The sequence below is a fragment of the Pezoporus wallicus genome, unplaced genomic scaffold (genome assembly GCF_028554395.1).
Source record: "Pezoporus wallicus isolate ANWC-B61680 ecotype Strahan unplaced genomic scaffold, APGP_CSIRO_Pwel_v1 scaffold_14062, whole genome shotgun sequence".
In the NCBI taxonomy this organism is placed as follows: domain Eukaryota; kingdom Metazoa; phylum Chordata; class Aves; order Psittaciformes; family Psittacidae; genus Pezoporus; species Pezoporus wallicus.
In genome coordinates, this window is record NW_026640917.1 from 417,578 (window position 1) to 441,897 (window position 24,320).

Consider the following 24,320-nt stretch of genomic DNA (forward strand, 5'->3'; position numbering starts at 1 on the left):
GTGAGATGCTCTGGGTTCTGGTAACTGCCTCTACCCTGTGGTTGTTGATTTCATCTGCCTGGCAATGGAAATTGCTGGCCATTAAATAAGCACATTTGAGGAAGTTCTTTCTTTTCACTGGAATTGAAAGATGGCTGGAAAATCACTTGTAATTCTACAGCAATAACTCAGTGGGGATCAGCACAGATATCCCTTAGATAGCTCCTACCAAAAGCCTACTCCTGTGAATGCCTTTATTGCCTCTTACTGTGCCTCAGAAAGACCGTTACTGTTACAATGCTCTGCTAAATCCATTTGCTAGACCTCTCTCTTCTCACTACGCCAACGATTCCTCTGCTTTGTGTGAAGTTCCCACTATTCTGCTGGTCCTCTGCATCGTGGTTTATGGCTCCCCTGCAGTAATGCTTACCAGTGAGCACATGCTTGTGTGAGATTCGAAGGGTCTAATTCAAGTCCCGTTGAAGTCACTGGGTTTGCCTTGACTTCATTGTGCTTTGGTTAGGCTCAAGCATGTTCTGCACTGAGAAATCACAGCGTACAAGGTGATGCTCCTTTATTCTATCAGATTTCTCTTTGCTTTGCATTTGGGGGCGTAGCTGTTGTCATTCGTAGGGCCTGCAAAAACCCCTGCCCTTTTCACCCCGAGGAAATAAAAGGAACATTAAACTCAATGGGCTGATTCTCTTAAGCTGACATTGAGCTCCAAGCCAGGCCTCCTGTCAGCAGATTTGGCCAAGGATAATGCTGCTCTGCAGAGTTCTTGTTCATCCCAGTGCAGAGCAGGATGCAGTGGGTCATGGTGTGCTGTTGAAGGAGGTTTGAAAAGGAGCAGGAAAAGGATAGAGGAAAGAAAGTGAAGATAGAAAAGAGATTTCATCTGACCACAGTCTGTACAGGATGGTGTTGGGGCCTGATCCAGCCTCTGATCAGATCTTCCCCACCTTTGTCTTGAAGATTAAAGAACCTAATATGTCTCTTCTCAGGTCATGGTTCATAGTTTGGCACAAGGCAAATCCCAAAGCAAATAAACTGCTTCCTGAGCATCCAACTCCCAGCCACAGTGTGTGGAATGGCCCCAGTGAGCCTGCAGCTCTTTTCACGTGTTCCTTTGCATGTGCTGTGCCTGAAGGTTTTCTGCTCTCTGGGGTGGTTCGATTTCCATCTCTTTATGTTAAGAAACCAAGACAAAACCCAGGCAGAGCATTACCTGTTCCAAACACTTGTGTGGCCAACACAAGATATTGTCAGGATCACACATAAAAACCCGATTTGCCAAAGCTGAAAGCAAAATGTGAGCTTGACAAAAGCTACCAGCTGAGGAAGTTGTGAGATGATGCTAATGTGCTGTTGGTGTGACTGGATTGCTCTTAGTCTTCAGGTTGCAGAGTTTTTCATTCAGTGTTCATAGAATCATAGCATCATAGAATGGCCTGGGTTGGAAAGGACCTTAAGATCATCCAGTTCCAACCCCCTGCCATGGGCAGGGATGCATCACACTAGACCCCGATGAAGAGTCCCTCCCCAGCATCCTTGTAGGCCCCATCCTTGCAGTGTTCTCTCCCTCGTTTGAAATGTCACAGTTTGCACACGTGAACATTGGTGAGATCCTGGTTTATTTTGTGCCTGTCAGCAGATGGCTCGTGCCAGGAATCTTTGTTTCAAGCGCAACAAGGAAAACGAAAGGTATCTCAGTCAAGAGGGGTGTGCTTTTTACATAATGCTGTTTAACCACAGCGATTGTGAAGTGGAGCCACACTTGATGGCTTAATTTAGCTTCAAAAACTCTCCGAGAAGGTTATTTAAGTGCACTTGAAATACCGAATTTGGAAGCTTAAGCTAATGTTAATACCCCAGTGACACATGATGGTTCTAATGAAATCGTGTCGATCTATTAGTCTTGCTGAAAGGGCTCTGCTCACAAGTGGGCTCTGGAGTCGCTGGGTCAGAGGATTATTTCTTTGCCAATTATGAGCTTGGAGATGATGCAAAGAAATGTGAGAGAAATGACAGCAATTTTTGTGCTCGAGTGCCTCAAGCTCGGCACAGAGGGAAGCTGTTGGATGCTGTCACCGAACTGAGGCCCTGCAGCTCCTCCATAGCCATGGCACTCATAGGAGGAAAGGGAAAAAGGTGTTTTTTCCTCACTTCCTATAAAAGAAAAGACCCCAAAACACCAAAATAAACCCCCATCAAACTATTGGTCTTCTGAATGGTTCTTAAGTAGTGCTGAGGACAAGAGCTTACCCCCAAATAGTATTTAAGTGGAAAAGGAGAATCATAGAATAGTTAGGGTTGGAAAGGACCTTAAGATCATCCAGTTCCAACTAGGAAAACTGTTAAAGAGGATAATTGTCCCTTGGCTGGAGGAGGAATGTAATGGGCTCATGAAAGGTGAATCTCCTTGCTTGGGGAATGGCAGGTGATGCTAGAGCTTGTGCTCATGTACGTGGGTGGCTCGGGAGCAGAGCTGACAGGCACCTGGTCTAGGAAAGAGACTGCTCTAGAAAATACATAGGTTTTGATGGAACTTTAATTGCAGAAGACTGGGGGGAAAACACTTCTCCCCATCGCTGAGCTCAGGATGCTCGGCAGCCACAGCGGGTGGCCCAGGGTCAGAGAATCATAGAATCCCAGCCTGGTTTGGATTGAAGGGACCTTAAAACTCATCCAACTCCAACCCCTGCCACGGGCAGGGACCCCTTCCACTAGAACAGCTTGCTCCAAGCGCCTGTGTCCAACCTGGCCTTGAGCACTGCCAGGCTCCCTCTTAAGGAGCCAGACTGAGCCAGGACTTCAGAACCTGGTCCTTTTAGTCTCAGATAAAACCACCTCAAATACGAACCACAAATGTGTGTCTTCATTGGCTTCTTTTTTCATAGAAGTGCCCATAAGAAAACCTCTCCAAAACTGGACCTGCAGAAAACAAAGGGGTTTTGTTTTCTCAGATAGGCCCGTGTACCACTTTTTCCATCCTTAGGAGCCATCCTTGAATCAAAGACAAATTGTTTGCTAAAGATATTTATTTTATTTCTAAATCAAACCAAACGATAGAAATAAAGTTAGAGCAGACATGAACTGGGGATGTGCCCCTGCAGTGCCTGTAACAAACACAGCAGCACACGGCTGCACAGTGATTTGCTTGGAGCCTGCTCATAGTATGCACAGCAATGAAAGCGTAGAATATCTTCGGCGTTGTCACAACTGAGCAAGAAGAAGGGATACAAATGGCAAAGAATCTTTAATGCTCTCATTTTAAGTGCTTGCTCTGTTCTTACTAATGCAGGAAGAGCAAAAATCATGGTTTTGTGCATTGTTTGTATTCTGACAGATTTCTTTTTTAAGCTTTTCTGTGCGTTTCATAAGAGATTTCTAATTCCATCGTGGGAGTTCATATAGTGAAACCCTGAGATGTTTAAAGGACTATAAAGCAAAAGAAGGTTGTAAGATGAAGGGAATATTCTAGAAATATCTGGGATTAGACCAAAAATGGCCAGGATCAAATTGAAATGAGAAGGTTTTACCTGTGTCTGAATTCCCCATCGTAACCTGCAACTTTTCTATCTTTTTTTAAAGCTTGGAATTAGAACAGGGTTAGAAAAGAAACGTGTGATGCACATTTAGTGTGTTCCATGGGATAAAGTAGAGAATCACAGAATGCTTTGGGTTGGAAGGGACCTTAAAGCTCCTTCAGCTCCAACCCCTGCCACGGGCAGGGACCCCTTCCACTGGAGCAGCTTGCTTCAAGCCCCTGTGGCCAATCTGGCCTTGAACACTGCCAGGGATGGGACAGCCACAGCTTCTCAGGGCACCCTGTGCCAGCGCCTCAGCACCCTCACAGGGAAGAGCTTCTGCCTTATCTCCAACCTGAACTTCCCCTGTTCCAGTCTGAACCCATCACCCCTTGTCCTATCACTACAGTCCCTGATGCAGAGCCCCTCTCCAGCATCCTTGTAGCCCCCTTCAGACCCTGGAAGCTGCTCTGAGGTCTCCACACAGCTTCTCTTCTCCAGGCTGAACAGCCCCAATGTTCTCAGCCTGGCTCCACAGGGGAGCTGCTCCAGCCCCTGCTCATCCTCATGGCCCCCTCTGGACTTGCTCCAACAGCTCCATAAATGGTTAAAAAAAAAGGAGAAAAGAACCTTCTTCATCATGAATCTTTTGCGTACAGGGGATGGGCTGAAGTTAGCTCAGATGTGGACCACCTAAAACTGAGCTCCTGCTGATCTTCCATGTCACAAACACCAGGGTCCACTTTTGTTAGTGCTGGCTGAAAGGATGGGGGAAGCTCAAGGCTAGAGAACAGCTTTTGGGAGCCTCACAGTGATGGCTCTTAGCACATGGTCATTAGGAAACACAACCCCTTAGGACCATAGGGTTTGGAGGTCAGAAAGCTCTTTGCCTGTGGAATAACACACCAAAGAGTGACTTAGGTGATGAGTAAGTGAAGGAAGGTGGCAAGGTGACAAGTAGCTCTCTGAAAAGCAGGCCAGAGGGAAATGGCCAAGAGGCTTTTCTTACAGCTCTGGCAGCCCCTGCTCTGCTCTATGGCCACCAACACTGATGGAGCCAGTCTTTTGAACTTGTGGTTGCTTTGGATCAAACCCAACCAATGAATGGAATCGTTTGAACTATACAGTTTGGGCTTCAGCTCGTTTTCTGTAGCAGAGGTTTAGATTTGGGGACGTGAATGAGAACCACAGAACATACATTCCTAAGTGCTGAAAAGGCTTTTTGGGAGAGCAGTGTTGGATATGAGATACCTAAACTGAAAATAACTCAATGGAGTGAGGTGTCTGAGATGCCCCTCACATTTCAGGTGGTATTTTCAGAGCTGTGGATGTAAAACACAAGTGGAGTGATGGATTGGTTTCACCAGGAGAAAATGATAGAAAAGATCCAGATGCTGGAGTAGGAGTAGAGACAACTTAAGTACAAAGCAACTTACACATCCCTGTGCATGGTTAAATCCTGCTGCTTTCTCGATTTGGGTTGTTCTTAATTACACCACGTGTTAAACTGCTTGTTGCAAGGAACTGATGTGACCGATGTTCTGGCATCCACAACCCAAGTCTGTTTTGCCACTGATGGGGGAACGCAGCTGTGTCTGGTGAGCCGTGCCTCCTGTGCAGGCAGGGCTGGAGGTTTGCATTCAGCTTCATTGCACTCTTTCATCAGCACAACTGTCAGGAGAAGTTCAGACAGTGAATTCTGAAAACTGGATGGACCCCCTCAGGTGTTGGAGCTTGCTTTGGTAACTGTTGATGTTATTGGTAAGGGAACACTTGCAGAGGCATGCCAGTCTTCACACTGATAAAGACTTTGCAGCATATTTGGTTCCTTTATTCCTCCGAGGCAGTGTCTTAACATCATTATTCATGTAAAACAGGAGGTTTTACAGCTTGATTTTGGCTCTGCAGGAATCCATCTGAAGCCAAGGTGGACACTTTGCTGGCAGGTGGACTGGGTTGTGATGCTCTTGCAAAGCCTGTTTGGGTGATGAGCTTTGGGCTGGGGGTCCTTTGTCAAAATGCAACTGGCATATCAGTTATACAAATGAACTTAGAGAAACGAGGTGCCCAGCATGAAGCTCTCTCGAAAGGGCAGATGGGCTGTCCTGACATTTAGGCATCGCCACTGTTTGACGAGGCCCGTTCCAGCTCTCTTTAGACTTTCATGTGTTCTTTCTTTATGTTTCCCACACATAAAGCTCCAGTGGTTGTTGGACAACTACGAGACAGCGGAAGGTGTCAGCCTTCCCAGGAGCTCCCTCTACAACCATTACCTGAGGCACTGCCAGGAGCACAAACTGGATCCGGTGAACGCTGCTTCCTTTGGGAAGCTCATCCGCTCAGTGTTCATGGGGCTGAGGACCCGTCGCCTGGGAACCAGGTTGGTACGAATCCACATTAAATACAAACCTCAACCCTCCCACACCACCTCTCATGCAGATTGAGGACCTGCCAAGCATCACTGAGCAGGCATAGGTCTTCTGAGATCTACAGAAACAACCAACCATCGTCTTGTAGGGAAAAAAGCTGCTATTGTGAGGCATGGCAGTGATTTCCTGTGAGGCAAAGCTGCTTCCTCACCAGGAATCAGCAGTGTGAGAGGCTTGGCAATACAGTGAATGGCAGACACACTCCAGGTCTCCGGTGACAGTGCCTTGTCCAGCCACCCAGTGGAATTTGGTCTAAGTCCCTATCCTAAGGAGTTGAAAGAATGTGTTATTTGAACCTAGGCTGCCTTCTCATTCCCTTACTGTCTCAACAAGATGAAGTAGCTCAGCTGGGATAGGGTTAATTTTCTTCCTAGCAGCTGGTGCAGTGCTGTGTTTTGGCTTTAGCCTGAGAACAACGTTGATAACACAGGGATGGTTTCGCTGGTGCTCAGCAGCACTTAACCCTGATCAAGGACTTTTCAGTCTCATGCTCTGCCAGTGAGGAGGGGCATGGGAAACTGGGAGGAAGCAGGGACAGGACAGCTGAACTAGCCAAAGGGCTATTCCAGCTGTACTGGGCATCACTTACATTTCTTGTTTAGTTTTCCTTTCCCCTTTTAGTTTTATATTCTCTCCCTCATTATTTCCCTTACCATTAGTAGCAGTAACAGTATATTTTGCTTTAGTTATTAAACTTTTTATCCCAACCCATGGGGTTTACATTCTCTCCATTCTCCTCCCCATCCCACCTGGGGAAGGGAAGGGGGGGGTGAGTGAGGGGCTGCATGGTGCTGAGTAGCTGGCTGGGTTTAACCCATGACAATCAGCTGCAGAGCCCCAAGTTCTGGTGCTGTGCAATGGTTTCTCCCTTTGGGTCCACCTCTGGATGCAGACAAGCTGTACAGATGGAAATGGATTGTTTCTTGCATACCCAAAGCTGAACTTGTGACTGAGGTTTTTCTTTTAAAGCATCAAAGATCCATAGGATGTTACAACAAAAGCATAGGATAAGAAACTATACTTGCTCTGAGTTACATGTGTCCTACCAAGGCGCATCCAAAGAACCTGCATGGCTTGCAGAACTGAGTGTGCATTTATCCCAGCTTTGAATTTATACAAGTAGCTCATACATTGGAGAAATACAGATTGCTCTGATTGTGCAAGATTTTATAACCAAACTCAAGCTTAGATATTTGGGCTTCTAAAGAAGAACAAAACCAGATGTGTCCAGGGCATTCCACAGCTGGAATGTGGAGGCAGCAGTCAGAAGAAGAGTCTGGATTTCTTTAGATTGGTTCAAGTGCAAGAGATCTGAAATCATTTCTCTAGAGGAGAGAAAATCTTTAATGTCATCAAGGATTAAAGGAAAATAACAAGCAAAACCCCACTTAAAACTGCAAGCGTGCAGGCTGGGATGGATACCTTAGCAAATATGGAAATAGCTGCCCGCCATGATTTGCTTATTCATTAATTGAAATAATGAATGCAGCAGTCATTTAATTTACAGGCACTTAAAATCACTTAAGATGTGGCCAAGGTGTACTTCATGCCTGAGCACTCAGTGTGTGCAACCCCCTTTGGTACGGTGCCAAAGAGCAGACAAGTCAGCAAGGAAGAAAGGGTTAATTCTGTCAGATTTCTCTATCTGATTTTCCAATGGGAAGCATCATTGGATTTAAGGTGCCTCCAGACCATGTCATGGTGACGCAGCAAATGAATTTGAAGCATCCCCAATAGGGGCTCTGGAGACCTTCCTGCTGCTCCCCTGCTCCTACTCAGCTCAGCTGTTATTAGGGACAGATTGGCTAACGCCAAGTTGGACACGCTGCCGTCATGTATCCATGGCTGCATAATTGCCCTTCTCCCTCCCAAAAGCAGATGCTTGGGGAGTGCAAAATTCCAGTTGGATGGAAAAACTGGAGCTGACACATCTGTCTGATGTGATGGAAAGATGCTCTCCCGAGATGCACGGCAGCAGCTTCCCTGGCCAGCCCGGGGAGAAGAATTACAGCCTCTTTCGCTTGCAAAAAGCTTTTAGTTTCCACAAAACCTCCCCAAATGAGCAACTCCAAGAACAAAGCCACATCAAAGCCTCTTGCTGTCGCTGTCAAAGGGCTGGCAGCAGAAAGACGTTTTTCCTATCGTAGTTGGCTGTTCAGTCAGGCTCGTTTTCTCCAAGCCTTGATAAAGATGGAAGGTTATTTTGATGGGACAAAAAAAATCCTTAAATCCTAATGAAATAGCAGCGTCCCCTGAGGTCTTTCTGTCATTCCATTAAATAACACTTTGTATTGTAACACGTGGCTCTTCTTCTCCGGTTACCACGGGTTCCTTGCAAGAAGCCTGCCTGGGTTTTGCGTGTGGCTGTCACTGAACTTTGTGACTCGTGGTTTGAGATTTTGTAGGGGATGATGGCATCCCTTAGTTCCTCAGTTCAGGAGTTCTCGTAGTGCTCGGCAGCAAAGCAAGGCGTGCTACAAGAAGCAGGGTGTATTGTCAAAGCAAGCTGAAGAGTAAACAGCAGGGCTGTGATGTCCCTTCCATTAACTTGCTTTACACTGAGCAATTTCAACACTTCCAGGGGAAACTCCAAATATCACTATTATGGGATCCGCCTAAAGCCGGAGTCTCCGCTGAACCGTTTGCAGGAGGATACGCAGTACATGGCAATGAGGCAGCAGCCCATCCACCAGAAGCAAAGGTAGGTGCTGCAGCAGCTTGGAGCTCACAAGCTGTGGCCCCAACACTGCTAAAGGCAAGGGTCCTTTCCCAAAGGATGCAGCAGGCCACATCCTGGGACTTGGCTTTGCCTGGGAGCAGAGGGAGCCTGTTGGGACAGGTCAAACCCAAGTGTTGCTGAAGTGGGGGCTGCAAGTCCCGGGCTGCACTGAGGAATGGAAGGGTCCAACAATGATTCTGGGAGATGCTCCATCCCTGCAAGCGTTCAAGGCCAGGTTGGATGGGGCTGTGAGCAACCTGATGTAGGGGAAGATGTCCCTGCCCATTGCAGGGGGTCTGCACTAGGTGGCCTTTAAAGGTCCCTTCTCACCCAAACCATTCCATGATTCTATTATCTCCCTGTGCTGTTTGTAGCAGCCCCCTGCTACAGAGAATGCCACCATATGTGCCCCTTTTCATGGTGTCCCTGTGACCAAACTGTTTTAGGACCTCAGCTTTGGAGTTACTTGTCCCAAATCAGTGTAAGGGACTTGGAGGCTTCTGTTGTGTTTGGGTAGATTTTGGGTTTTGTTTGGTTGTTGGGGGTTTTTTGGTGCAAAAGTGCAAGTTAAATGGTGCTGTGGTTAGTTTTGGTGTCACCTTGGGCTAACTTCTTAGCCCCTTTAATTCCACCTTTGGAGGGCTTTTCAAAAGGAGGTTCTCATTTCCCTTCCTCTGCTTGAATGTAAGCTCAGGTATTACATGATGAAGGCAGAAGTCTTCGTGCCTGTGTTGCAAATAACGTGTGTGCTTGCTCCTGCCTGTGTGAATCCCAAACCATGCTCTACATTCAGGTATAGACCAGCTCAGAAGATGGATGGAATGTCAGAGAGTGGCTCCAACAGTAACTCACACACTACGCCAGAGCAATCGGTTGCCGCTCAAAGTCAGCATCACCAGCAGTTCATAGGTGAGGAGACTTCTTAATGTCTGCTTGTACCCAAATTGAATGGAAGGAGTGGAGGTCCTGAAGAGCCTGGCTAAGACAGGCAGCTGCAGGGAGTGACTCTTCATTCCAATGGCTGCAATAACCTACCTGAGGGCAGATGATCCATGTGGACCGCCTCCTTGTGAGACGCGCTCTCTGGCTTTGCTGGGTCTGGATCTGTGTGTCTCCATCACCTCCAGCAGACAGCAAATCCCAGCCAGCTCTGAAACACAATTGCTCCTGATCCATCTTTTGTGTTCCATTGTACTCTCAAAATACCAAAGAGGCATTTTGCAGGCTTGGGAGAAAATCTAATGGGAAGCATGGTAGAGAGGACAGTGTATTCTTTCTTATACTACAAAGAGAAAGAAAACATTTCCCTTTCTACACTGAAAGAAGGGGCTGTGCTTGTTCTCTTTTTGCCCCCTGTACCAACATGAATCAGGGAGAATACTGAATCATCAGTCTTATTTCTCCTATTTCATCCCAACTGAAACATGAAAGATTATCACCCACAACAGCAGCACCCAGTGCTCATCTGAGTGCTGAGTAACTGAGTGCTCCTAACTCTCACCATCTTTCCCAATCTTTTCTTTTCCCTAGATGTAACCCATGTCTTTCCTGAGTTCCCAGCCCCTGATGTAGGCAGCATCCTCTTACAAGAAGGGGTGACCATGAATGATGTGAAAACTCTGCAGCTTCTTTACAGGCAACACTGCGAGGTGATGACTTGGAATGTTTTAAATGGATTTATTAATCAATGTGGGAAATAATTTGTGTGCTCATCTCATGTCCTGCTCTTAGGAAAAGCCAGAATATGATAGGGAATGCTTGATTTGCTAGGTAATACAACTTAAATATTGTGCTTTCTGTTCCTTTTTCATTCTGTGACAAGTTTTATGCTGTGTTGATTGCTAAACCCATGCATTTCCTGTTCTTTTCCTTGTAAATTATTTAACCTCAATGGCAGCACATGAGATTTATGCTCGTGACAAGATGCAGGCAGAGCGGCTAATGACTTCTGTTCTTTGTTGTTGTTAGGTGACTTTGGATGTTGTCATGAATCTTCAGTTTCATTACATTGAGAAACTGTGGCAATCCTTCTGGAGTCCTAAAACACCATCTAGTGATGGCTCTACTGCTCTGCCGTCCAGGTACACGCTTCCATTCATTCAGAGCGCTCCGTTTCTTGGGGTGGTATTTATCCATTTAAAAATGCCTGCAGTATTTTCAGCTTCGTGAGGCATTTGGAGTGCTTGGTAGGACTCGAAAGTATTTGGTTCCCAGCAGAATCATTGCAAAGGCCGTCAGGAGTATTTCTTACAACAAGCACATGAAGTTCAGACCCCTGAGGAAGGCATCTGCTCTGATCATGTACATCTCTGTGCCTTAAACCTCCTGTAACACGTGCTCATCCAAAATGCAGGATGGATGAGAATGTGAATGGTCACTAAGAGCAGACAGTAAGGATTCTGTGCCATTAGGTATCCATCTGGAGTGATGTCTCAGGCTCTGAGGTTTCAGTGCCACTGAGACTGACTCGCTTCATTGGCTGGCTATCCAGATCTCGATGGGCCTTAAAGTTTAAGTAATGAGCAAATACCCCATGCTAATCTGTACAATTGTCCTCAGTAGATGTTACCCAGTGGATCTGCTCCTGCAAAGAATCCCTGTAGCTGTGTTTGATGGTTTCCAAATCTCCTTTACTTCAGGCTGTATCTCCCAGGCACAGTGCAGCACCCAGAGAGCTGTGCTAGGTACAGACAGGCTCACTCGGATGCTGGAGGCAGCATTTCCACAGGGCTCTGTCTAAACCAGCCTGTCTTGCTAAGGCTGTGTGCTCTAGTACCTCTCCATACCACTGCTATAGGTAAATCACTCCCTCCCCCTGCTTCACAGATACACAAATATAAATCCAAAATATTATCAAAGTGGCAAATTGGAAGCACAATAAAATGCAGATCATGGTTCCACTTAACAGAAAGTTCGGGTACCTGATGGCCAGTTCCTCCATGGGGCTGTTCTAGCCTGTGGAGTTCATTTAAAACTGCTCAGGCAGAGGCTCCAAGTGCCTTTATAGTATGTCCAAGGCTTGGCTTTCATGCTTTTAATGTAACATGTGGGGAAAGTCCCTTCCAAATTCCCAGCTCCCAACATAACATCTGAGCATCTCTTCTTTGAAGTGCTGGCAGTGCATTAAGGCTTTGGTTTTCTCTGCTTGCTGTTTAACCAAGTATCTTATGCATTAATCATGCGAAAAAAGTGTCCCTACATCTATAAAGTGAAAATAATGCAACTTGGTTGACCTCATTCAGCAAGAGACAATACACTCTGTTCTCATCAAACATCAGTTCTTTTTCCCTCTGAAAACATTCAGCTTTCAAAGGTGTTAAACACTGAAACCATTTGTAGTAGCTGTCAGTACTGGCTGAGCTGCTCAAACAACATTTGCTGCCACTGCTACAGCTGAGGAGGTTTAGAGCAGAGAGGAGAGGTGTAAAGGTTTTAGAAATGGAGAAGAGAAACTGCATGGAGACCTCAGAGCAGCTTCCAGTGTCTGAAGGGGGCTACAAGGATGCTGGAGAGGGAACCTTCATCAGGGACTGGAGCGATAGGACAAGGGGTGATGGGTTCAGACTGAAACAGGGGAAGCTCAGGTTGGAGATAAGGCAGAAGCTCTTCCCTGGGAGGGTGCTGAGGTGCTGGCACAGGGTGCCCAGAGAAGCTGTGGCTGCCCCATCCCTGGCAGTGTTCAAGGCCAGGTTGGACACAGGGGCTTGGAGCAAGCTGCTCTGGTGGAAGGGGTCCCTGCCCGTGGCAGGGGTTGGAACTGGAGGAGCTTTAAGGTCCCTTCCAACCCAACCCATTCTGTGGTTCTATGATTCTATGATTGAAATAGCTGGGTCTGTAGGGAGGAGTCAGCTAAGCCTTTGCTTGCTGAAATGTCTGTACTGAAGTGCAATTCCCATGGACACAAGACATACGCATGTGAAAGGCAATGGAGACAGCAGCAAAGGCAGGCAGGGCAAGCACCAGGAGATGTGGCTTTGAGGGAAAACTGTGCTCAGAGCCCATGGACAGAGAGGTGCTTGCAGAGTCAGACAAGACTTGTACAAGCAATCAGAGGTTTCCTTTTGAACAAAACATGAACGGCTTCTGCCTTTTCTTCTGCTGAAAATGGGTTAGAACTCAAGCAGAGTGAACACACTGAGCGCAAACCTGCTGCTAACACTGCCTCCCTCCTCCTCCTCCCGCAGTGAGGAGCATGAAGCAACCCTCTCGAAAGAGAAGCTGATCAGTCTGTGCAAATACGAGCCCATCCTCAAGTGGATGAGAAGCTGTGATCACATCTTGTACCAGGCCCTGGTGGAGATTCTCATCCCAGACGTGCTCAGACCAGTGCCCAGTGAGTATCCTGCAGCGGGATCATGGGATGTTGGGTCTGACAAACAGCCATCAGCCTGGCTACAGCTTGTCACAAAGATTTCCATTATAAAAGCAGATTTAGAGGGGTTTGTTTTGAATGCAAGCTGAAATATTATGGCGACAGCAATACTCATCCTGCAGCATCGCTCTGTGTCGATGGTACTTTGCGGCCCCTGGAAATTCCCGTGCCTTTTAAAACTTGGTTTATGGCATATCCCATCTCCTGAGTTTGGCTTGGAGTCAGGGTAAAAGCATAGCCTCAATGCACAAGAGCTAATCCTTGTGAGATGCTTCCTTTGAGATAGTATCTTTGGGTAGGACAGTCCTGTCCCCTGCTGCACCTCCTGGGAATTTGAGGTCAACTTCCATATGGGAGATCAGTGATGGGCTGGGCAGTACTGGAAAGCCACATCCCTCTGAGCTGCTGTTGCCAGTCTGTGTGCTGGGGCACATGGGTGTCTGTAAAGAGCAGATTTCAACATCTGCAGAATGCTCAGAAGGACTATCAATGAGAAAAGAATGAGATAGAATAAGAGAAAAGAAGTAAAGCTGGAGCAACAACATTAGAGAATAAGAAAACTTTGGGTGCATCCAGGACTCAGCTGATTTCCTTGGTGCTAATGGAGATCACAGCTAACCAGATTAGAGGCTGTGCTTTCCCCGGCAGTCCTAAGGTAGAAAGTGGTGTCCAGAGATGCTGTGGAGCATCCTTTCTAACTGTGCAGTTTCCTTTGCAGGCACACTCACCCAGGCGATCCGTAATTTTGCCAAGAGTTTGGAAGGGTGGCTGATGAATGCCATGAGTGATTTCCCCCCCGAGATTGTCCAGACCAAGGTAAGCAGAAGGAGCATGATACAGGTCAGAGATAGGAGCTGAGTGTCTGTGTGTTGCAGTTTTCCAGTGACTGGAAATCACTGCTTGGGTTTGGCCATGTGTGCTCCAGGTTAACACGGTGTAATGGATGGTTATGAACCAAAATAATTATGCCTCATCCCTGGCAGTGTTCAAGGCCAGGTTGGACACAGGGGCTTGGAGCAAGCTGCTCCAGTGGAAGGTGTCCCTGCCCGTGGCAGGGGTTGGAACTGGGTGAGCTTTAAGGTCCCTTCCCACCCAAACCATTCTATGACATGTAGGGAAATTCCTTTGTACCAGCAGGTGATGATGCTCTGTCCATTGAACCATTCCTTTATCCTAAGATAAAGGCTCTGTGGAAGAAAATCCCTGCTCTGGAATGAGGTTTGTCCTGCTAAAAACCACAGGACACCTCATGGACTGAATGGCATTGCAGAGACTTGAACCCAAGGCTCCTACTTCCCCTCTCCTTAAAGCCATGTATTCCTGTAGCCTCTTCTCACCTTGCTGGTCTCTGCTGGAGGCAGAGTGTGAAAACCCGTTAGCTTAAAGAAGCACAGAGGCCGGTTTGCGGGACGCTGCCAAAGAGCTCGGGCATGCTTGGGACAGCAGCACAAGTGGGGCTATGCAGGGTACCCCAGCTGCTGTGCGCTGCGTGCCTGAGCTGAGCACAGAGCCCTCCTCCTCACGGAGCCCTGTGGCTGTGCTGCAGGTCGGGGTGGTGAGTGCCTTCGCGCAGACCTTACGGAGATACACGTCCCTGAACCACCTGGCCCAGGCTGCCCGGGCTGTGCTGCAGAACACCTCGCAGATAAACCAGATGCTCAGTGACCTCAACCGGGTCGACTTTGCCAACGTGCAGGTAAGGTGTGGTGCCTTTGCCTGTGTCATACTGTCTAGGACTGGGACTCTAAGGAGGTTCCCTGCTGGTAGCCAGCATCTTTCCAATACTAAAAAGCAATTAAATGACCGATTTCATGGTTTAATGTTACTTTTCCAGGTAAGTTTGCCACTGCGCTGTGAAGAGGGGAGCAGGCATTAAGGAATTTCTGTAAGAAGTGGTGGTACCAACCATTATGTACTTCTAACAGTAATATTGTGCTGTAGTCTGGATGAATCGGAGGAGACAGGGTTCTGAACTCGTGCACAGTTCTTGTCTGCTAAGAAATGAAGTTGAATTCCTGGGATGGGGTGCAGCAACCATTCAGGCTTGGCATGAGTAACTCAACCCTTCTTTCTGAGCAGGAGCAAGCGTCATGGGTGTGCCAGTGCAAGGAAGGCATGGTACAGAAGCTGGAGCAGGATTTCAAGCTCACCCTGCAGCAGCAGAGCTCTCTGGACCAGTGGGCAAGTTGGCTGGATAACGTTGTTACTCAAGTCCTGAAGCACCATGAGGGCAGTCCCAGCTTCCCCAAGGCAGCCAGGCAGTTCCTGTTGAAATGGTCTTTCTATAGGTACATTTCCTTTCTCATTTTGGAGACATTCCTGCATGGGGCTTAGGGCATGTCAGCAGCTCCTTGAAAAGCCAAGGCCAATTTCTTTACTTCCATGCAACTCTGGTTAACTGTTGCTCTGCCCTGGTACAGAAGGGTACAGTTCTACCTCCTGTATCCTTTCAGGATGGGGCTAGGATGCTCCATCAACTCAGTTCTTATAAAGTGCTTTGCTACTCTTGGGCTAGAGGTAGAAACAGAGCATTGTCAGGGTCAAGAACTCACATCAGCTGTGATGCAAGAGTAAACCACAACCCAAATATTTTGTTTCGTGGCCCTTTTCCAGCTCCATGGTGATCCGGGACCTCACCCTGCGCAGTGCTGCCAGCTTTGGCTCCTTCCACCTCATTCGCCTGCTCTATGATGAGTACATGTTTTATCTGGTAGAGCATCGTGTTGCCCAGGCAACGGGGGAGATGCCAATTGCCGTCATGGGAGAGGTGAGAATTGTTTATTCCCTAGAAACAGACCCAAATTTACCAGCGCTCAAAGAGAAGCGGTTGCTTCACAAACCACACTGTGTCCTCACCACGTTCTTAGAACCAGCTTTGCTGAATGATTTACCGACTTGTTTGGAGTGCCTGGCACAAGGCTTCAGCTCCTTGAGCATCCTTCATCCTGGCTGGCTAATACCTGAGCTGTGAGGGGGTTTGGGGCAGTTGAGCATCAGCTGGGTTTTGGAGGAAAAGGATCTCCCCACCTCTCTCCATAACCTGGGGGTACCAACCCCGACTTTGGGGTTGCTGCCAGAGCAAACACAAGAGCTAAACCAAGCAAAGAAAGGTCCAGAAGTAACCTTCCCTGCAACTTTCAGCCCATTTCAGCTGTTTTCTTCCTTCCATGGAGCTCCTGTGAGCCACACAGATGAGCTGTGTGTGCCTTTTGCTTCCCCTTCCCCTCCTATTAGAGCCACGCTGTTGCACCAGGTCAGCAGTGCTGCGAGGTCCCACTCTTCCCAACAAAAGCCCTCTCTTTACTGATACTAAAGGAACGTGAAAGGCAGAGAGTGGCTCCCAGGAAAAGCTGCCTGTGGGAATCTTTCATCCTGCACTCTTTGCCTTGCCTTTGTTAAACTCTTGCACTATTCCTATTCTCCAGGAGGGGGCTGAGTCTTCCCACCGAAAGAGAATGGATCTCATCCTTCCGTTTCCATTGCTCCCTTTGGAGCCCCTGCGCTCCTCAGTTCCTTCTGCTGCCCTACTTTGCAGGACCTTTCAGCGTTATTGTCAGAGCAATTTAGTGTTTCAGAGGGAGACAGCGCATCTTCAGAGCCAATATATCCCCAGCTCTCGTTGCACAATGGCCTGGCAAGCCAGAGCACTCTCCTGACATGAATGCAAAGGCTTCACAGAGAGTTGTAGAGAGGTGAAGTGATGGTAGAGCCCCAGGAGTGGTGACGAGCTGGGATGGTTTGGGTGAGCAGTTGGCCAACAGATGGAGAGGGCTGGAGAAAAGGCACCATCACTCGCATGTGACTCGGGAGATGGAACAATTCCTTCCTTCATTCCAGAGCTCAGCCCTGCCCTGGGTTGTTGGGGGGGGGGTGTTTGCCCCGAGGTTTAAATGGTAGCTACAGGCTTTTCCCCAGCACACGTGGTTGGTTTTGCTGTTCTTCACCACTGCTGCTGGTTGTGGCTTCTCCTGAGCGCTCCAGCTGCTCGTTGGAATTGCTTGGGCATAGGGGCCAGCCTGCAGGTCTGGTGCCTTGGGTCTCCAGCGAGCCTCACTTACCTTGCACCTCCTTTTCCTTTCAGTTTGGTGACCTCACATCCCTGTCCCCAACGCTGCTGGACAAAGGTACCTCCTGTCCCTCAGGGGAAGTCCTGCTACCCGGGGCTGAGTTGCTGTGGGAGGGGGAGGCTGGTGCAGGCTCTTCCACCCTGCTCTCTCGGGAAGAAGAACCTCTTCCCCTCGGAGTGCCAACCTCATGCTGAGCCCTGTCCTTTGCAGATGACGTTGGTGACCTGGGCAGCGAGGTGGACACCGACTCCCGGAGCATGGGGGAGCCGCTGGTGAAGCGGGAGCGCAGCGACCCTGGCTACTCCCTGCAGGAGATCTGAAACGGGGACTCGGCTTTTCTCCAGCTGGGGGAAGACGTCCGGAGCCAGGTTTGGTGCTCACAAGCCTGAGTCTCCTGTGTCTGCGTTATTAGTGCCTCTTAGTTTCTCTTTATGTTTACTTGTGTTTGAGGAGGGCTGCGGGGTAAGCCCAGGACGGAGCTGGTTTGGCCGCCTGCTTTCCTCCGGCATCACTGTTGGCTGGAGGGTGATGGTCCAAAGTCTGCTACCGAGCGATGGAAGCCCCGTGGTCAGCAGTGGATCCCATGTGCCTGGCTGGGTGAGCCTCTCCTCTCCAGCCTGAGCCAGGCAGGCAAATGAGGCTTCCTCTTTCAGGGAAGGTGGTTTGGGTTTCTTCCCCACTTGTCAGACTTCACTGTGATACAGACTTGAACCACTCAGTGCCCAAGAAGAAAGGAAAATGCCTGACCCTTCTCCTCCAGCCTTTCAAGACAAGTCCTGGCTCTGACTTTGCCAAATCGTTTGCACCAGGGAGTGCAGGACAGTACATCCCTCTTGTACCCACCTGGGCAGAGGGCTCCAGGCTGCACATCCATCTGGTCCCGGCGGAGTGGTGCACACGTGTGCTCTGGGATTGACACACACATGCTCTGGGATTGACGCACACATGCTCTGGGACAGGATTCCCAGCTGCTCCCATGTCTTCCCAGCTCAGCGTTTCATTGCTGATCTGCAAATGCTCCTGGGCCACTGTCAGGCCAACTCAAGATACCAAAGGACTGAGGAAGCAGCAGCTGGTTGCAAAGCATGTCCATTGCCCCCTGGGCTCTGATGCCTGTGGGCAATCCCCATCCTCCCCAGGGTCCCCAGGCAGAAGGGAACTGCTCCCACGTCCTGGGCTTTGTCAGACTCATTGATGTCCTGCTAAGGTGTTGAAGGTGGGTGCAGCTGCCTGTAGGGCTGCGTGTGGATGGGGTGAGGGTGTGTGACTGCAGTGCCTTAGGCTGGGCTGGCAGGCCCGTTTCCCCCTGTGCTGGCTGAGCCCATCCCACGGAGCAGCGAGGGGCTGGCACAGCCCCGACTGTGCTCATCACTCCACCAGCATTCCCCTGGGCTGTATGGCTGCTGCAGCATTGTGGTGGTGGCTCCAATGGGGCTGAGCTGGGGGAGCTTCTGCCCCAGCAGGGTTTTATTCTCCCTTTCCATGCCCTGTGAGGTCTGGGCTGATGTGGATTACACAGGGCAGAGGAAGGGGGTGGAATCTGCCATCCAGTCAAACAGCAAAAACAACCACCCCCCCCCCCCCGGGGCAGATCTGTCTGTGAATAAAGGCTGTGTCATAAATAGCTTTTATTATTATTATTATTTCTAATGATGCAGTATTTGATGTGAGCTTTTCCAGGGGTCTCGTGTACATCTGCATATCAGAGTATATTCTATCCAAACATATTACTTACTCACTCCCAATGGTACTAAGGTAGCTGTGACACTTGGAAAACTAGTGCTAATGGAAAGTAAAAAGAGCGTGTGTTTAGTGGCACATCTTTCCCTCCCACTGTCCCGTGCTGTTGTCTGTCAGGGTGATGTTTGTCTGTAAATGTCTCGTATCAAAGGAGCGGGAGACAAGTGAGAAAGCTGGATTTGGCTGTAAATAACTCCCTGGGTCAGAGGCTGCACTTCAGATCCTGCTGATACAAGGGTCTAAAACACCAACTGAGCAACCAGGTCTCAAACTCCCCTGCTCCCACCCAGTGTGGCCTGAACCAGTGCTGGTGCATTGGCTCTTTGCAGCCGCTACCGACCGACCTCAGCCACTGTCTGCTTCCCATGGACGGGCAAAGGGGATGCTCTGGAGCTCTGCAGCACTGTGCAAGGAGTCTGGATAACACCTAAACCCCATCTGCACCAAATTCCCAGCTAAACCTGAATAGCAATAAACATATATCAAATGCTCAGGCCTGTACAATAAATGTTGTGGTGCCATTTCTTCTTTAGTCGTTGAAAGGAGGTGTCAGGGAGGTGATGCAGCCTTGCAGCGTTGAGGGGAGATGCAGGATCTGCCCAGTGTGGTCTGAACAAAGCAATTCTGGCCAGGGACCTGGTGGCTGCAGGGAGGAGGACACCCTCTGCTTCCCACCACCTATTCCTTGTCACCCACCACCCAGTGCCACCACCTTCCAGTGGCTGTTGCCAGTTCCTGTGCCACCTCCTGCATCCCAGGACTGTCTCTTGCACTCAGCATCACCACCACACAGAAAGCCAGGTCATGACAGGGAAGTTTGAAGTGGTGCTGATGGGGGACACACACCAATTGTGCCAACCCCAGGGAAACCAGGGGCTTGCAACATCCCAGAGGCCGTTTGGCATTGCCAGTCCTTGGAAGGATGAGCTTCAAGCAGGGCAGTGTGGCACAGCTAGGGGGTGCAGCAGCAGGAGCCCCACATGGCTGGGGCAAGGCATTGGGGCAGGGGACCAGGCTGCCCCTGGGAGGGAGGGAGGGAGGGAGGGAGGGATGCTGCCAGGGATGCTGCCAGGGATGCACCCGACAGTGCTCAGGGTGGATGTGTGATGGGCCCCCCACTGTGGTGCCCTCCCGCTGGTCCCAGCGAGGACTCAAGCAAAGGGATGAGTTTCATCCCAACCCTTCCCCACCTCGTACTGAGTCATGGGATCATACAGCAGTTTGGGTTGGGAGGGAGCTTCAGAGCTCATCCCTGCATTGAGCAGGGAGGTTTTCAACTAGAAGGATCTTCAACTGAAGCTATGGGCTGTCCTGCCCGACAGCATCACCCCCTCCCAGGGCACCCTGGGCTTCACCCCTGGGGCTCTCCTGCTCCCTCCCCTGGGACTGGGGGGATTTCTGCAGGAAGAAGGACTTTGCCATCACCCCGGCAGCACCAAGAACCCAAGCGATGCCCTGGGCTGAATGAGCCCTCCCTGCACCTCCCTGTGCCTGCAGCTGTCCCTGCAGAAGAAAGAGAAACCGAGGCACAGAAAGAGCTGCTTCACGGCAGCAGTTCACTGCCCCGCTGGGTACCACGGGGTGCCGGTACTGGTACCAGTGCTGCTACTGGTGCCTCCGTGCTGCTCTGCTGCCTGGCCTGGCTCAGCAGTGGATGCAGGGGCTGCCCCCAGGGCTCAGCTGGGGCTGTTTAACCTGCAGAGAGGTTTCACCTGGGGTCTGGTGGGTCCATAACCCATCACTGGGGCTCCCTCAGGGTGGCTGCTCTTATAAACCAGCAGCCTGGGGGCTCTAAGGGCTTTTTCTTCCTTTCTTTTCCTTTCTTTCCTCTTTCAGGAGCCTTTGTTCGGAGGTGGGGAGGGTTTGGGGTCTCTGCCTGCAGGTCTCTAGGATGTAGTGCCCGGACTTTCTACCCTTCCCAGTACTGCCAAGCAGGTAAGGGCACAGCCACAAGCTCCCTCTGCTCCCCCATCCCTGGGCTGGTTGTGGTTGGGAAGCAGCCTGGTGTTCCTCTTCTCCTGTGTAAGGTTCCAGACGAAGGATGATCTCATCGTACAGCTCTGGGGTGGCCTTAGGGCCCTGTTCCCAGCCCAGCTGCAGCACCCCAATGCCAGGACTGAGGAATCCCATCCCAACACAGCATCTTCGTCCACAACAGAGCTGCTCACTCGAGCTCCTCAGGCAGGAGGACTTCTTTGAGAGCTTCAGTGGGTATGTGGCTGCTGGGATGGGGGGGGGGGGGGGCTGAGCATTATGTTTATCCCCAAGGGAATATGTCTGGAATGGGCTTGGGCTCACTGTCGAGCACTGGTGCTCACAGAGTGCGGGCTGGCATCACTCCCCCATAGGTGGGGCAAAGCTCTGGGTCTCTGCTGTCTGCACCATTGTGGCTGTGACTGGGCACTGTTGCACATCCCAAAGGCCACCAGCTCATCCCTGTGCCCCTGCTGCCCTGCCAGGACCTTCTGCAATGTGAGTGATGCTTCAGGGGCCAATCTGCTGGACTGCACCCACTCCATCCCCGACCAGCAGCTGATCCAGAGGATCGTGTCCCAGGTGGAGTTCTACTTCTCTGATGAGAACCTGGCCAAGGACGCTTTCCTCCTGAAACACGTCCAGAAGAACAAGATGGGCTTTGTCAGCATCAAGCTCCTGACGTCCTTCAAGAAGGTGGGCAGCCCCGGTGGGATGGTGTCTGGGTGTGCTCTGGGGGTCTCTGCTGGGGTGTATGGGGAGGTTCAGGCTCTGTGTCCTGGGGAAGTGCTGGTGGTGCAGGGCCAGGCTCTGCTCTTTGCCTTTGATGTGCTGCAGCAGTCCTCCAACCACCCCGGGGGCTCATTCACCTCCTCTGCCCGTGGTTCCTCTGGGCTGCTTTGGGAAAGGCCATCCCAGAACCAAAACCCTGCAGGGAAGTGCTGGTGCTGTGATGTGTGGGGAGCCAAGGGGGCACTGGAGACCTTCCCTTGCAGGCCTGAAGGTGCTCCTGTGAGAGGGGGATATTGTCTTGCTGTGACTTCAAGTTGGTGGGGTTGAAGCCTGCCTGGAGGGTGGGGTTAGGGGGATTTAGACTCATGGGGATGCCGTGTCCCCCTCTGTCCCATAGGTGAGATACCTGACGCGTGACTGGCGGCTCACGCTCTATGCCCTGCAGTTCTCCAGGCTGCTGGAGGTGAACAAGGAGGGGACCAAAGTGAGGAGGAAGATCCCCATCCCCGAGTCCCTCCTGACCGTGCCTCCCAGCAAACTGCTGCTGGCCTGGGAGCTGCAGCCCCAGGAGCAGGACGTGCCTCTGCTGCGCCAGAACTGCTTCCTGGACACCATCACAAGGTTGTTCAGCCCCTTTGGAGCCATCGCCGCCATCCGCATCCTGCGTCCAGGCTGCAAACTGCCCTCGGATGTGCAGAAATACGCATCCCGCTTCCCGGAGCTGCTGAGCAAGTGCTGCGCCACGGTGGAGTACGAGAGCCTGGAGAGCGCCTGCAGGGCCTTTGAGGACCTCAGCAGCAGGAGCTGCCGGGGCAGGGAGCGCATCAAAGTGGTCCGGCTCTGGATGAGGGACTCCAAGAAGAAACCTGGTGCTGAGAGGAAGGCGGAGGAGCTGGACCAGATGGGATGGAGGCTGCAGGCGGCAGCTTCTGTGTTCCCCCGTAGCCTCGGGGACTCCGGGCTCTGCAGCTCTCTAGGGTCAGATGGTGCCAGGGTCTCGCCACCCCTCCTCCAGAGCAGGGACCCCTCCGCACCCACCTCATTTGATGGCAACTTGAAGCTCAGCAACTTCAGCAACAGCATCACTGGCTCTCTCCTCGGCAGCAAAGTCTTCCCCCCGCCCAGCTGGGACCCCAAGAGCTGCTCCGGCCCCTGCTGCAGCCCCGAGCGCCGCTGCGGATGGAGCCCCTGGCACAGCAGCCCCGCTCCCGATGCCAAACCCTGTCCTGGCTCTGCCCCACCAGCCCAGGGGATGCTGAGCGACCGCCTCGGCCTGCGGGATGTGCTGCTGCGCCTGCGCCACGGCTCCGATGGCACCAAGGGCTTCGGGAGCGGAGAGCTCGTCCTCCGGCGCTGAGGCTCCTTCACGGTTTGGTTTCGGGCTCCGTCTGTTCTCTTGGGTTCCTCCTCCTCTCGAGCAGACTGGAGAGGCGAGGCCGCTTCCCGCAGGGGCTGTTCCTGGCCCAGGTTGTGGAGCTCCCATGGGAAATGGGCAATAAAGAGGGAGGAATTCTCCAGGCACTTCCTGGCTGCTGCAGTGATTTATTTTGGTCCTTCTCTCTTTGCCCCTTCTTGGTCTTGGGGCTGCCCAAGGTGCAGATGGAGAAGGCTGGGGAGGGTCCGTGCCTGGGCTGCAGCTCCCCCCCTGGCATTCTCGGGGTGCTGTGGGGTTCTGTTGCTGTGCAGGGAGCTGGAGCTGTTCAGGATGAGGCCTTGCAGCCTGTCCTGTTGCAAGCGTCCATCCCCACCCTGGCCTCAAGGTCCTTATCCCAGGGTCCTGGTGCTGCCTTCAGCGTGGGGCTGTGCCCATGAGTCCTCCAGGAACTCATCTGTGCTGGCTCCAAGGAGGCTGTGGGGTATGGCCAGAACATGGGGAGCCTCAGCATTGTGCTGGGGAGACACCAAACAGCCAACCTGTGCCAGGAGCTGCCCTTCCCCACGGCCCCAGCCCCACCAGCAACTCTGGCACAGGGCACCTTCCGGACCCCCAGCATCCCTGACCCCATGGGTCTGCTGCAGGGACCTCTGGGTATGGACCTGCAAGTGAAAGAGCAGCCTTGGCCCAAGTGTGGCAGCAGCGGTTGTTGGGGATGCTCGGATGGAGCAGTGTGCCCCAGCCCTGCATCCCAGGAAGAGCATCCCCATCCTGCTGCAGCTGACCTCGAGTATCCAGTGAGTTCGTGGTTCCTCCTGTGGGTATCTACAGCTGAGCTCTTGGGTGACCTGCTCTAGTAGAAGGTGTCCCTGCCTGTGGCAGGCACTGGAACTGGATGGGCTTTAAGGTCCCTTCCAACCCGCTCTGTGGTTCTGTTGTAGATGTTTGGGCGCTGGTTAGAAAAGGAGAGACCAAAGCCACTGTGGAGGATGCTGGCTTTGAAGCTGGTACATCCTGGGGAGCTCTACGGGGTGGGTGCTCCTGAGCAGGCTGCTGCTGGCCATGGTATCAGTGCCTTGCCCTCACCTCCTTCCTGTCTTCAGGACGGTTTGAAGCTGCATTGGTGGCATCACCCCTTTCACCCCTGGCAACAGCTCGGTGTCTACCACAGCCAGGCACCACGGAGCATTGGCCAGGACATGGTGTGTCCTGCTGCGTGCTCATGTGAACAGGGTGTGCTCTGCCTTGTAGCAGCAGGAGATGGATGGGGACCAGCCCCAAGCAATGACACGGATCCGTTAATGGGCAGAGGGAGCACCAGCGCTGTGGTGACAAATGCAGTGTGTGCAGAGAAGTCTGAGGCAGCATCACCTGGGGCCAGAACGGGGCTGCCTGGTGACAGA

General features: G+C 51.2%; 2 protein-coding genes across 7 annotated transcripts in view; both read left to right on the top strand.

Moving 5' to 3' along the window:
• Positions 1 to 17,504, top strand: part of RFX2 (regulatory factor X2) — a 52,353-nt gene extending 34,849 nt beyond the window's left edge. For all 6 annotated transcript variants that reach the window (XM_057421211.1, XM_057421212.1, XM_057421213.1 and 3 more), the window contains 12 exons: positions 5,708 to 5,889; positions 8,520 to 8,639; positions 9,451 to 9,566; positions 10,188 to 10,306; positions 10,626 to 10,738; positions 12,842 to 12,990; positions 13,748 to 13,845; positions 14,576 to 14,725; positions 15,109 to 15,317; positions 15,643 to 15,796; positions 17,111 to 17,153; positions 17,307 to 17,504. In XM_057421211.1, coding sequence (XP_057277194.1) covers positions 5,708 to 5,889; positions 8,520 to 8,639; positions 9,451 to 9,566; positions 10,188 to 10,306; positions 10,626 to 10,738; positions 12,842 to 12,990; positions 13,748 to 13,845; positions 14,576 to 14,725; positions 15,109 to 15,317; positions 15,643 to 15,796; positions 17,111 to 17,153; positions 17,307 to 17,416 — 1,563 coding nt within the window. In that variant the 3' untranslated portion in view covers positions 17,417 to 17,504. The remainder of the gene's footprint in view (positions 1 to 5,707; positions 5,890 to 8,519; positions 8,640 to 9,450; positions 9,567 to 10,187; positions 10,307 to 10,625; positions 10,739 to 12,841; positions 12,991 to 13,747; positions 13,846 to 14,575; positions 14,726 to 15,108; positions 15,318 to 15,642; positions 15,797 to 17,110; positions 17,154 to 17,306) is intronic.
• A 2,785-nt stretch (positions 17,505 to 20,289) lies between these two features.
• On the top strand, positions 20,290 to 22,906 carry LOC130605606 (la-related protein 6-like). Its single transcript, XM_057421219.1, has 4 exons — positions 20,290 to 20,771; positions 20,871 to 21,047; positions 21,296 to 21,506; positions 21,940 to 22,906. Exons 2-4 carry the CDS (start codon positions 20,878 to 20,880, stop codon positions 22,897 to 22,899), a joined length of 1,341 nt encoding a protein of 446 aa, XP_057277202.1. The 5' UTR covers positions 20,290 to 20,771; positions 20,871 to 20,877; the 3' UTR covers positions 22,900 to 22,906.
• Positions 22,907 to 24,320: the final 1,414 nt, after the last annotated feature.